The 14878-nt window shown below is 41.6% G+C and overlaps 1 protein-coding gene across 1 annotated transcript in view; it reads right to left on the reverse strand.

The window, feature by feature from the left end:
- The window catches only part of UBE3B (ubiquitin protein ligase E3B), a 53768-nt gene that overhangs the window by 28586 nt on the left and 10304 nt on the right, over nucleotides 1–14878 (reverse strand). The window contains exons 10-14 of the mRNA XM_007448251.1: nucleotides 12343–12448; nucleotides 11924–12044; nucleotides 10747–10924; nucleotides 10142–10305; nucleotides 8839–9006 (exon numbers count right to left, since the gene is read on the reverse strand). Of these exons, the coding sequence (XP_007448313.1) occupies nucleotides 8839–9006; nucleotides 10142–10305; nucleotides 10747–10924; nucleotides 11924–12044; nucleotides 12343–12448 (737 nt within the window). The remainder of the gene's footprint in view (nucleotides 1–8838; nucleotides 9007–10141; nucleotides 10306–10746; nucleotides 10925–11923; nucleotides 12045–12342; nucleotides 12449–14878) is intronic.

The raw sequence follows: 14878 nt of genomic DNA on the forward strand, positions 1-14878 counted from the left end.
CTGCAGAAAGTAGGCATAGAGGGAACTTTCCTCAATATAATAAAGGCCAAAAATGGCAAACCCACAGGCAGCATCGTCCTCAATGGTGAAAAACTGAAAGCATTTCCACTAAGATCAGGAACAAGACAAGGTTGCCCACTCTCACCACTCTTATTCAACATAGTTTTGGAAGTTTTAGCCACAGCAATCAGAGAAGAAAAAGAAATAAAAGGAATCCAAATCAGAAAAGAAGAAGTAAAACTGTCACTGTTTGCAGATGACATGATACTATACATAGAGAATCCTAAAGATGCCACCAGAAAACTATTAGAGCTAATCAATGAATTTGGTAAAGTAGCAGGATACAAAATTAATGCACAGAAATCTCTCGCATTCCTATACACTAATGATGAAAAATCTGAAAGAGAAATTAAGGAGACACTCCCATTTACCACTGCAACAAAAAGAATAAAATACCTAAGAATAAAACTACATAAGGAGACAAAAGACCTGTATGCAGAAGACTATAAGACACTGGTGAAAGAAATTGAAAATGATACAAACAGATGGAGAGACACGCCATGTTCCTGGATTGGAAGAATCAACGTTGTGACATGACTATACTACCCAAAGCAATCTACAGATTCAATGCAATCCCTATCAAACTACCAATGGCATTTTTCACAGAACCTGAACAAAAATTTCACAATTTGTATGGAAACAAATGATCCCGAATAGCCAAAACAATCTTGAGAAAGAGAAACAGAGCTGGAGGAATCAGGCTCCCAGACTTCAGACTATACTACAAAGCTACAGTAATCAAGACAGTATGGTACTAGTACAAAAACAGAAATATATATCAATTGAACAGGATAGAAAGCCCAGAGATAAACCCATGCACCTATGGTCACCTTATCTGTGATAAAGGAGGCAAGAATATACAATGGAGAAAAGACAGCCTCTTCAATAAGTGGTGCTGGGAAAACTGGACAGCTACATGTAAAAGAATGAAATTAGAACACTCCCTAACACCATACACAAAAACAAACTCAAAATGGATTAAAGACCTAAATGTAAGGCCAGACACTATCAAACTCTTAGAGGAAAACATAGGCAGAACACTCCATGACATAAATCACAGCAAGATCCTTTTTGACCCACCTCCCAAAGAAATGGAAATAAAAACAAAAATAAACAAATGGGACCTAATGAAACTTAAAAGCTTTTGCCCAGCAAAGGAAACCATAAACAAGATGAAAAGACAACCCTCAGAATGGGAGAAAATATTTGCAAATGAAGCAGCTGACAAAGGATTAATCTCCAAAATATACAAGCAGGTCACGCAGCTCAATATCAAAAAAAACAAACAACCCAATCCAAAAATGGGCAAAAGACCTAAATAGTCATTTCTCCACAGAAGATATACAGATTGCCAACAAACACATGAAAGGATGCTCAACATCACTAATCATTAGAGAAATGCAAATCAAAACTATAATGAGGTATCACCTCACACCGGTCAGAATGGCCATCATCAAAAAATCTACAAACAATAAATGCTGGAAAGGGTGTGGAGAAAAGGGAACCCTCTTGCACTGTTGGTGGGAATGTAAATTGATACACCCATTATGGAGAACTGTATGGAAATTCCTTAAAAAACTAAAAATAGGACTACCATATGACCCAGCAATCCCACTACTGGGCATGTACCCTGAGAAAACCATAATTCAAAAGTGTCATGTACCACAACATTCACTGCAGCACTATTTACAATAGCCAGGACATGGAAGCAACCTAAATGTCCACTGACAGATGAATGGATAAAGAAGATATCCATTCTTCTTTATATATGTGGCACATATATACAATGCAATATTACTCAGCCATAAAAAGAAACGAAATTGAGTTATCTGTAGTGAGGGGGATGGACCTAGAGTCTGTCATACCGAGTGAAGTAAGTCAGAAAGAAAAAAACAAATACCGTATGCTAGCACATATATATGGACTCTAAAGGGAAAAAATGGTTCTGAAGAACCCAGGGGCAGGACAGGAATAAAGATGCAGATGTAAAGAATGGACCTGAGGACACGGGGAGGGGGAAGGGTAAGCTGAGACAATGTGAGAGGGTGGCACTGACATATATACACTACCAAATGTAAAGCAGATAGGTAGTGGGAAGCAGCTGCATAGCACAGGGAGATCAGCTCAGTGCTTTGTGACCAAGTAGAGGGGTGGGATAGAGAGGGTGGGAGGAGGACGTAGGAGGGAGCAGATACGGGGATATATGTATACATATAGCTGATTCACTTTGTTATACAGCAGCAACTAACACAACAATGTAAAGCAATTATACCCCAATAAAGATGTTTAAAAAAAAAACACAACAGGGTGACTAAATAGCCAATAGGTCAAGTAAGAAATCAAAAGAGAAATTTAAAAAGTACTTTGAGACAAGTGAAAATGGAAATAAAACATTTCAACATTTATGGCATGCAGAAAAGTGGTTCTAAGAGAGAAGTTCATAGTGATTCATGCCTACCTCAAGAAACAACCAAAATCTCAAACAATCTAATTTTTTACCTTAAGGAACTAGAAAAAGAATAAATGAAGCCCGAAGTTAGTAGAAAGAAGTAAATAACAAAGATCAGAGGAGAAATAAGGGAAACAGAGACTGAAAAGGCAACCAAAAAGATCAATGAAATTAAGAGCTGGTTCTTTGAAATAAAGTTGACAAATCTTTAGCTAGACTCACCAAAAAAAAAAAAAAAAAAAAAAAAGAGGCTCAAATACAATCAGAAATGAAAGAAGAGACAACTGATTGAAAAAATACAAAATATCGGGCTTCCCTGGTGGTGCAGTCGTTGACAGTCCGCCTGCTGATGCGGGGGACGCGGGTTTGTGCCCCGGTCCGGGAAGATCCCACATGCTGCGGAGCGGCTGGGCCTGTGAACCATGGCTGCTGGGCCTGTGCATCCGGAGCCTGTGCTCCGCAGCGGGAGAGGCCACAACAGTGAGCGGCCCACGTACCGCAAAAACAAACAAACAAAAAACCCCCCAAAATATCCTAAGAGACTATTATGAACAATTATATGCCAACAAACTGGACAACCTAGAAGAAATGGATAAATTCCTAGAAACATACAATCATCTAATAGTGAATCATGAAGAAACAAATTCTGAATAGACCATTACTAGTAAGAAAACTGAACCAAAAACCTCTCAACAAATAGAAGTCCAGGACCAGATGACTTCAATGATAAATTCTACCAAACATTCAAAGAAGAATTAATACTCATCCTTCTCAAACTCTTCCAAAAACTGAAGAGGAGGGAATGCCTCCAAACCCATTTTACAAAGCCAGAATTACCCTGATATCAAAACCAGACAGACACAACAAAAAAAGAAAATTACAGGCTCTGATGAACATAGATGCAAAAATCCTCAACAAAATATTAGCAAACCGAATTTGACAAGATATTAAAAAGATAATACACCATGATCAAATGGGATTTATTCCAGGGATGCAAGGATGATTCAGTATCTGCAAATCAATGTGATACATATTAACAAAATGAAAGATAAAAATCACATGATCATCTCAATATATGCAGAAAAAACATCTGACAAGATTCAACATCCATTTATGATAAAAAACTCTCAACAAAGTGGGTACAGAGGGGACATACTTCAACATAATAAAGGCCATATATGAAAAGCCCACAGCTAACATCATTGTGAAAAGCTGAAAGCTTTTCCTTTAAGGTCAGGAACAAAACAAGGAGGCCCACTCTCACCACTTTTATTCAACATGGTACTGGAGGTCCTAGCCAGAACTAGGCAAGAAAAAATAAGTAAATAAAAGGCATCCCAGGGCTTCCCTTGTGGCGCAGTGGTTGAGAGTCCGCCTGCCGATGCAGGGGACACGGGTTCGTGCCCTGGTCTGGGAAGATCCCACATGCCGTGGAGCGGCTGGGCCCATGAGCCATGGCTGCTGAGCCGGCGCGTCCTGAGCCTGTGCTCCGCAACGGGAGAGGCCACAACAGTGACAGGCCCGCGTACCGCAAAAAAAAAAATGGCATCCCAGGCCACAACAGTGACAGGCCCGCGTACCGCAAAAAAAAAAAAGGCATCCCAGTTGGAAAGGAAGAAGTAAGATTCACTATTTGAGATGACGTGATATTATATATAGAAAACCCTAAAGATTTCATAAAAAAAAAAACTGTTAGAATAAATTAATTCAGTAGAATTGCAGGATACAAAATCAATATACAAAAATCTGCTGCTATCAGAAATGAACTATCAGAAATAGAAATTACAAAAGCAATCCAATTTACAACTGCAACAAAAAGAATAAAATACCTAGAATAAATTTAACCGAGGAGTTCTGAAAGACGTGTACACTGAAAACTATATGACACCGATAAGGGACTTCCCTGGTGGCGGAGTGGTTAAGCATCCGCCTGCCAATGCAGGGGACACAGGCTCGAGCCCTGCTCCAGGAAGATCCCACATGCTGTGGAGTAACTAAGCCCATGTGCCACAACTCCTGAGCCTGCACTCTAGGGACTGCAAGCCACAACTACTGAGCCCACGTGCCATAACTACTGATGCCCGTGTGCTTGGAGAAGCCACCACAATGAGAAACCCACGCACCACAATGAAGAGTAGCCCCCACTTGCCTCAACTAGAGAAAGCCCGCGCGCAGTAGCGAAAACCCAATGCAATGAAAAATAAATAAATAAATAATAAAATAAAATAAAAAAAATTAAAGACAGTGATAAAAGAAATCAAAGAAGACACAAATAAATGGAAAGATATTTCATGCTCATGGACTGGAAGAATTAATACTGTTAAAATGTCCATACTACTCTAAGCAATCTATAGATTCAATGCAATCCCTATCAAAATTCCAATGGCACTTTTCAGAGAAATAGAATCAAAATTTGTATGGAACCAAAAAAGACCCTGATTGGAAAGCAATCTGGAGACAGAAGAACAAAGCTGGAGGCATTGCGCACCCTGATTTCAAACTATATTACAAAGATACAGTAATCAAAACAGTATGGTACTGGCATAAAAACACACACACAGATCAATGGAACAGAATGGAGAGCCCAGAAATGACACACGTATATGGTCAATTAATTTACAACAAAGGAGGTAAGAATTTACAATGGGAAAAGAACAGTCTCTTCAATAAATGGTATTGGGAAAATGGGACAGCCACAGGCAAAAGAATGAAACTAGACTACTACCTTACACCATACATAAAAATAAACTCAAAATGGATTAAAGAATTGAATGTAAGATCTGAAACCATGAAACTCCTAAAAGAAATCACAGGCAGTAAGCTCTTTGACAAGGGTCTTGGAAATGATTTTTTTGGATCTGACTCCAAAAGCAAAGTCAACAAAAATAAAAATAAGCAAGTGGGACTACAACAAACTAAAAAGCTTCTGCAGAGCAAAAGAAACCATCAACAAAATGAAAAGGCAACCTATGGAATGGAAGAAAATATTTGCAAATCACATACCTGATAAGGGGTTAATATCCAAAATATATAAAGAACTCGTGCAACTCAACAAAAAAAACAAGAAATCTGTTTAAAAAATGGTCAGAGGATCTGAATACATTTTTCCAGAGAAGACATACAAATGACCAACAGGCACATGTAAAGGTGCTCAACATCACTAACCATCTGGGAAATGCAAATCAAAACCACAATGATATATCACCTCACACCTGTTAGAATGGCTATTACCAAAAAGACAAGAAATAACTAGTGTTGGTGAGGATGTGGAGAAAAGGGAACCCTTGTGCACTGTTGCTGGAAATGTAAACTGGTGCAGCCACTATGGAAAACAGTATGGAGATTCCTCAAAAAAACTGAAAATAGAACTACCATACGATTCCACAATTGCATTTCTGGGTATTCATCTGAGGAAAACAGAAACACTAATTTGAAAAGATGTATGTACCCCCTTGTTCACAGCAGCATTATTTACAATATCCAAGATAAAGGAAACAACCCAAGTGTCCACCAATGGACAAATGGATAAAAGATGTGGTGTGCACGTGTGCACACGTGCGTGTGCACACACACACACACACACACACAGGAATACTATTCAGCCATAAAAGAGAATGGTATCTTGTCGTTTGTGACAACATGGATGGACCCTGAGGTCATTATACTAACTGAAATAAGTCAGAGAAAGACAAATACCATATAATCTCACTTATATGCAGAAACTAAAAAACAAAGAAAAAAACCCAAGCTCATAGATACAGAGAACAGATTGGTGTACCTATGGTTGCTGGGGCAGGGGGTTGGCAGTAGGGGAAAGGTAAGCAAAATGGGTGAAGGGGATCAAAGAGGACAAACTTCAAGTTATAAAATAGATAAATCATGGGGATGTAAAGTACAGCATGGTGACTATAGTTAATAATATATACTGCATTTCTGAAAGTTGCTAAGAGGGTAGATCTTAAAAGTCTTTAACACAAGAAAAAAAAGAAAACAATTTAACAATGTATGGTGATGGATGTTAACTAGCCTTACTGTGTTGATCATTCTGCAATGTGTACAAATATCAAATCATGTTGTACACCTGAAACTAAGATAATGTTACGTGTCAACTATACTTCAATTAAAAAAAATGGAGTAAGAAGTTACAATGCAGAGATCACAGGTATACTTCTACAGGACAAATATACTCATTTACAGCATGATATACCAATTCAACGAGGGCTGCATCCCGAGCAACTTAAATAGAAATGAAGATGCCATGCTCTGGAGAGCCAGGTCAGAGGAGCAGCACGTGGCTCCAGGACCAACACACGTATGTGAGGAGCACGAACAAAGACATTCTGTAAATTGTGAGAGCAGAAAAACAGCAGTATTTTTAAAACAAGTATGTTATTTTCTATAATCTAGTTTGTGTATAGTTTTGTGTATAGCCAAGCTAATAGAACGAATATTATACATATACTTTAGACTAGCTCATCTTCATTTTTAAAATCATGTATTTTTTTTCCCTCCTTTTTTTTTTTTTTTGGCCATGCAGTACAGCTTGTGGGATCATAGTTCCCCAACCAGGGATTGAACCCGGGCCCTGGCAGTGAAAGAGCTGAGTCCTAACCACTGTACCACCAGGGAATTCCCTAAAATTATATACTTTCAAATTGGCCAAAAAATTTTTTCAATTCTCTCAGTGGGACAATGGGGGATGCTTAATGCGGTTATCTTATAAAGGTGGACACAGGCTATAACCTCAAAATCATCTCACGCAGCATGCTTCCCAGACCCTCCCACTGTGCTGGGGTGCCAGCTCATCTGGGCCCCTTCTCCTTCTGCACTCTCCTTAGGAAAATGGCCCTCAGGCCCAGGCCTTTCACCCCACCCCTTTGCTCAAGCCTCCACACAGTTCACAGTATGCTGGCTTGGCATCTCTGCTGCAGGTCCAGCAGGTACCTTACACTCATCACAGCCAGACAAAACTCTCGACGGCCCACAATCCCCCCTCCACCTCCTGCCCACCCCCATCCAAGCTGGTCATCCCTTAGCTCAGCAAATGGCCCTACCATCCACACAGTTGCTTGGGCCAGAAATCTGGCAACAGCTTTGAAACTTACAGTCCTCACTCCCCGAAATCCAATCTACCAGTGAGACCTGTAAACTCCACTCCTGGAGTGGACTGTAAATCCTCCTGCTTCCATCTCCATCAGTCCAGTGGTTCTCAACCAAGGATGATTTTGCACACTGCCCCACCCCAGGGGGCATTTGACAATGTTTGGAGACATGTACGGTTGTCAAAAGTGGGAGAGAGGTGCTACTGGAATTTATGGGTAGGGGTCAGGGGCTGCTAAACATCCTACAATGGATAGGATGCCCTCCACAACAACAAATTATCTGGCCCCAAATGTCAACAGTGCTAAGGCTGAGAAACCCTGCCCTAGTCCAAGTCAACAATGTCTCTCATTATTTTCATTGTCACAGTGCCCTTCATTATATTAAATATACTTTCCTCTTACTTATCATTGGCCTCCTCACTACTGCAATGTAATCCTCTTGGGAACACAGACCTTGGCTGTCTTATTCCCCTCTGCATCCTCAGTGCCTGGCACACATAGGTGCTCTATAAATATCTGACGATGAGTAAGTAAGTGTGAAAGACAGAAGTAGCAGCACTTTGATTTAAAAAATGTAAAATGTAAGAGAAGTTCTTAACCTTTTATGCAGTCAACAGCTTCAAGGTTTATAGATGTTTTGTCCTCATAACACCCATCATACTAACAACTCCTGTGCTGCTCACAGCGGGGACTTTCTTCCTTGCTCAGCTAAAAAGGAAAATGTCGGGCATATCCATGCAATGAGATCTTACGCAACCAATAAAAATGAGGTTTTTAAAGAATTCTGACATGATAAAATGCTTATAATGTGATTAATGGAAAGGGAAAAATAAAACTATGTATTTCAATCTAAATATATATTTATGTAACACACTCAGGATCAGGTGGTTATCTATGGACTGTAGGATTAAGAGTGGTTTAAGTTTTCTTTTTTCTGCTTCCTTGTCTTTTCTAGTTTTCTATTCATAAAAAAATATTAACTTTTAAAAAAGCAAGTTGCACTTCATAATGAAAATAAAAGCCAGGTCACAGGAACAAGCTAGAAGTGCTAGGACTGCAATGACCTTAAGCTATTTAACTGAAGAGAATCAAGTTCTAAGAATAGCTCAAAAATACCCTTCTTCAGAATCTATTTTCTGAGTCAAGGAAGCCAGGAGAGAATCAACTTCTAAGAAAACTTGTCTGGCAAATGTGAGAGATGGCGGAGACCGCCTCAGGACTCCAGACCTGTGAGTATCTGCAGCCGGATCTGGGTTAGAGTTGTCAGTGAGGTCTGGTAGAGGACGCAGATGTTGCAAACCTTCTGTACCTCCGCAGAATCAACACGTTTACCCCCAACAGGCCTGAGAATATTCCGAACTGACGCCGACTTCTGAAATGCACGCTTCAGGAGAGCTGGCATGGAGAGAAGGAGGAACGTGTGAGCAGAAGTTCAGCCATCTGCCAAACTCCACCCCATAAAGGGAAGAGCACTTCAGTAAAGCTCCTAATTTCCAGCCAGAGCCAGACAGTGAGGCTGCAGCTTTGATTCAAATCATCTCTTTTGGGTAAATCAGAAAAGCAGTAACAAAAGGTTTTTTAGACAGAACACAAAGACCTCTTTAGAACAGCACAAGATCTGTCAGAACAAGACAAACATATTGGATTCTTACTGTGGATTCTTTTACTGTAACCACTTAACTTCAGAACCCACAAAGGTGAAACTTCCAAGGACTGAATTATGGGAAGAGGGGCAAAGGTGGGGGGCCTGGCTAATTCCCAATGTTCTGTGCTTTCAGAGGGAAGTAGGAGCATCAACCTCAAGTGCTCACTATCAGTTTGGGGTCGTACTCTCAGCTTACACCTTCGCATCTATACCCTGCTGAAGTTACACTGAGCCCATGCTCGCCGACAGCTGCAAGATGGAGCTTTGTGACACGATGGGTGGCAGAAGAAAAACCACACTGAACCTGGCAATCTGCCATAGGCAAGTCCACTGAATTATGTGTTAACAGCATTGCCTTACTTTTATCAGAGTGCGCAATAAGAAACCTTTCCAAGGAACCCATTAGTGAGCCTGCAACGGGGATGCCGCTGAGGTGGTAGCCTGGTCAGTGACCACTACCACCTGTATAAGCAGCTCCACAGGGGAGATTTATGATTAGGAACTCAGAAAAGCTCTACTTCCCCTAAGAAATAGATCCTCCTCCTTCTTCCTACTAATGAGAAGTAATAAAGGGTCCATAAATCCCTTTTCATTTTTGGCCACTGGAAATTCAGAGCCAAATGGAAGTTCAGAGATAAGCAGGGCAGCCCTCACGGATCATCTGTGGATGTTCTCTACGCACAACCTTGATTTTGTTTACATAGTTACATTTCCCTAGTCCTTGTTTACTATCCCTAAGGACTTCCAGTCACTGTTTTGCTAAACGTGAACTTGGTTTAAGCCGTCTCAAAATCTTCAGGGGAGAAGTCGGAGGTCACATGACAGAGGGGAGCAGGTACACAGGGCCAGTCAGGCGCTGCACTTCGGGGAAGGAGAGCCACTCACTCTTCACGGGAAGCACATTCTGTGGGGACGCTGGCGGCGCGTGGACCAGCTCCTGGTTCTCCAGCAGCTTCTTGCTCAGGACGTCACTGAAGAAGATCCGGATCAGAGGCGCCCCCCACAGGAACTGCAGCTGTCTGCTGACCAAGGGCATGGACTCGTTCAGGCTAGGAAAGAGCAGGAGAGCGCGCACGTCAGTTCCACCTGCTGGATGGCCACACGGTAGGGTAGCTGGGGACTGCCACTCAGCATGGCAAGTAAGACGCTAAAAGAGAAGTGGGATCCACAAATTGCCCGAGGCCTGGATGCAGACGGCACCAAGCTCTTTCTTGGCTCTCTCGCTCCACAGACTTCCTGTGCTGCCAGCAGCACTGTTGCTCCCCCCAGGCCCCACGTGTCACAGTCACGTCCCAGACACCCTCTATCTGTTCTTCATCCTAATTCCATCCTGTTTACCACCCAGTTGACAAAGGCGTCCTGATGCCTACTGCGTTGTCCTCTTCATAGCTGGCTTGCAGGCCTGGCCTACAAATCTCGATGAAGAGGGGGAAGTGGTGGAAGAGAGGCAGGCAGAGACAAGGAAGACGGTGATCTGCCTCCAAACTCACCCATAGTCCACGGATTGGGAGAACCAGCCAAGGACAGGGTGCCAGTGGGTCAGGTTGGATTTCTTCTGAGACACGTACTTCTGACAGTAGCAGAGCATTTGGGTGAGCAAACTCACAAACCCATCTGTCTCCTCCTCTAACACCCTGGGGCTGAGGGAGCCCAAGTGCAGGAGGTTGCCTACGAAGAGAGAAGGCTGAGTGCGGTAGGCCCGGACAGACACGCTTCCTCACCTCCCAGCCCTGCTCTCTGCCTGGGGCTCATGCATCCATGTCTACGTGCAGGAAGAAATTCCACGTAGAGAGGAACCCATCAGTGCTGGGGCTGCAGTGCTGTGCAGGGCTTAGAAACAGGCAGACCTGGCCTCAAATCCTGGTTCTGCCAGAGGCGAGCTAGGTGACCCTCAACCTATTTCTTGAGTCTGTTTGCTCATCTGTAAGACTGGAGTGATGACCCCCACTCTTGATGTGAGGACTATATGAAGTAACGTGTAAAATGTCAGGTACACAGATTTTTAAGTTAGTATATGTTTTTTTACACCAAGATTCTAAAACCAAGGGTCAACACAAGAAATGACCTCCTGAAGAATAGCTGAAAAGTCCTGGAAAATCACTGTTATTCAGTGTTCACTGCATTTATTTAATGTTTTCTGTGACGACTCTTACCATCAACTCCCTTAAAATGTAGCCCCAAGAACCTTTTTCTATGTAAAATAAATTTCCTCTAATTAGGCAATGAGAGTTGTGTACCTCTGCTGTTTCAAATGCTTCTCTATCCTCAAACCCTTTTCTCATCTAAATGAAAACACTGTAAAATAGACATTGTAGACCCTACTCTGATCTAAGCCCCACCAAACTGTGCTCTCTTCTCTCTTGAGATGAGAACTATCCAGGTAACTCAACACATTTTCATTTTTCCCTTGGCTGCCAGGAAGCTAAGGGCTGAAATTTAACGTTCATTTACAGTCACTCAGCTAGTTTGCCAGGGTGATGTATTTTTCCATGTGATTTTCAGTTTCATGTGTCTACTTAAACTGTTTACCTCATTACCTGTCTTTTATTGTAAGCACTTCCAACTTTTACTAAAAACAGCTTGTGGCCTCCAGAATGGTGGAAAGCAAAACACCTGGGCTTTTCCCAACGCCCAGAACACAATAAAATTCCAGCCATAGATACTTACCCATGAGACAAAGTGTATGGCACCCTTCTAAACTTTCACATACATCACGGCATCGATCTTCGTCTCTTAAAAATGTGATGAATTTACGGAGCATGTCATGAGATTCTAAAATAGTGAGGCGCTGCAAACAATCGTAGACTGTTAAAGCGGAAGCTGATAAAAGGAGCTTCCCACCAGAGTGTGAACTCTATCCCTGCAGATCACCCCCTATAGCTGCCAAATGTTATCCATCACCAAGCAGAAAATGAACAAAGATGAGACCCTTTTTCTCTGGGCTTCTAACACAAGTGTGTCTACGGTAGCTATTGATTTAGGAGAACCATCAGGAGACGAAGTAGAAATTAACAGAGAAAACATTTTACTTCCTATTTTAAAGACAAAGGCAAAGATGGAATTGGGGGAATTCAGAGCCCACTCACCTCGGGGGTCACTGTGCTGAGATGAGTCACGAGAGCGGGCACAGACACAATGTGGATGAGGAACGGCCGGATCAGATTGTCTGAAAATTGTGCAGCAATCACAGGGCTAGACACAGACATACCACCTTACTCAGACACGTTTAATGTGAACGTGGAACAAAAGAACAACACTACCAACACCCCCAAATCCCTTGGAATTATGCTTCACAGGACTTCTAGGAAGACTGAAGGCTGAAAATGGGCCCATTCACTGGGGGAAGTTTGAGTAAGTGATACTTTAGTCTATGACGCAGCTATGAAAAATCAATTTACTGAAGTTTTACTGACATGAGAGAATCCTCATGCTATAATCAACTTTTAAAAAAAAGCAGAATGAGAAACTATATACATGGGAGAGGAGGATGAGGATAGTGACTGGAAAGGAGGAAAACAGGGGCTTCTGGGGTGCTGCTACTGTTGTTCTATTTCATAGGTGGGGTGGTGCTTACATGGGTATGTTTACTGGGTGATAAGTCACCAATAACTCATACTTTAATTAAGCAATTTATTCTGAATATATATCCAGATAATAAATGGAACAAGGTGAGTTTGGGAAGGTTCCCATGGGCCATTAATTTAAGAAATGTATATATTGATCTTAGAATATAAAAATGTGTTGAATATATGAAGCAAGTATGAAGAGTAAGGAATAAAAAGTGTGGGCTCTGGAGTCAGATGGCCCAGGTTTAATTCCAGGCCCTGCCCCTCCCGGCTGTGTGACCAAGGGCAAGTGACCTAACCTCTCTGGGCCTTAGCTGCCTCATTTATAAAATGGAGATAAGAGAATGTGGTGAGGAGTCAGTTAATGTGTGTAGAAGTCTTAAAACAACGTGCAGCCCGTGAATGTTAGCTATTTGTATTATAGGACTTGGTGATCACATCTAAACATATCAGTTATGACTTCATAGACTTTTAGTAGTAGTATCTACATATTGTATGACAAAACCACTGAATATCTTGTTTTACAAGGTCCTGGTCCTGTTCAATTACTTACAAATATTCAGAAGAGGAAAAAAAGTGCACTATGCAAGAAAAAGGCTTTAGAACAGCCCGGCCTTAACAAGTGAGTCAATGGATTCTGACATATGGAAAGAAAAAACTTAAAATGATGGACGCTATTATATTCTCAAAGGAGAAGAAACATGGTGGAATGACTAGATGACCCTCTTGGTGGATCACAGTGTGAACTGCAGCCACAGTGGGACAGGGGAAGGATGCTGGGACGGAAAGATGACTTGTGTTCTTGGGAGATGGAAGACAGGGGAGCTAGAGGATGCTGCTGCGCTCCTGGGCTCAGGCGTCTGTGTGTCAATCCTCCACTGTCTGTGACAGAGGAGAGGGTGGGCGATGCTGCTGGAATGAGCTGCTCAGGTGACTCAGGAGAGGGAGCTGCAGTAAACCTGATCTAGGAAAACATGTGTTACGACTCATTAAATACATCTCTATGTAACTCCTCTCAAAGTATGTAACGAACGTATGACTGTTACCTAGATAATTTGTTCTACTTCTTTAATCATAGCATAACCAGTTGGATTCTGTTCCTGCTATCAAGGTCTAGCCTCTAGAGGTATGCTGTCCAATGCAGTAGCCACTGGCCACATGTCAGGGGCTACTGAGCACATAAAATGTGGCTAGGCCAAATTCCTATGTTTTAAGTGTAAAATATCCACCACTTTTTGAGGACTCAGCACAGAAAGAAAAATTAATAAATTATTTAATTTTAATTAAAATAATTTAAAAGTATTGATTCCATGCAAAAATAATAAATTTGGATATAGCAGTTTATATAAAATATATCATTAAACTCAATTTCCCCTTTCTTTTGACTTATTTAATGTGGTTCTCATCATATTTCTATTGGACGGTGTACACCAGCCTTGTCCAATAGAACTTTTGGTGGTGATGAAAATGTTTCACATTTGTGCTGTCAATATGGTTTTTAACTAGTCACGTAGCCCCCAAGCACTTGAAATATGGCTAATGAAACCAAGGAATTGAATTAATTTTATTTAATTTTAATAAATTTCCATTTAAACAGTCCCACGTGGCTAATGGTTAGTAGAAAACACAGTCTAGATCAGGTCGGCAAACTGTGGCCCACAGGTCAAAAACTGCCCACTGCCTGTTTTTGTAAATAAAGTTTTATTGGAACACACAGCTGTTCTCATTTGTGTATGTACTGTCTATGGCTGCTTGGCGGCTATAGTGGCACAGTAGTTGTGACAGAAGCTGCGTAGCCCGCAGAACCAAAAATATTTACTAGCTGGCCTTTTGCAGAAAAAGTTTGCCAACCTATAATCTAGACCATCATTTTTCAAATTGGTGTTCCACGGAAAATGATTCCACAGGATAGTAACAGACATGTTCCATCATCTAAAACTTGGGCAAGAGTACTCCACGTTCAGATATGTTTCGGTCAAATCAGGTTAAACAAGCCCAAAGAGTTTGCTACCACAGGATCTGTCAGAGCTTTCAGCAGGAAGGTGCCCGGTGAATT

Source organism: Lipotes vexillifer, unplaced genomic scaffold (genome assembly GCF_000442215.2).
Source record: "Lipotes vexillifer unplaced genomic scaffold, Lipotes_vexillifer_v1.1 scaffold236, whole genome shotgun sequence".
Lineage (NCBI taxonomy): Eukaryota > Metazoa > Chordata > Mammalia > Artiodactyla > Lipotidae > Lipotes > Lipotes vexillifer.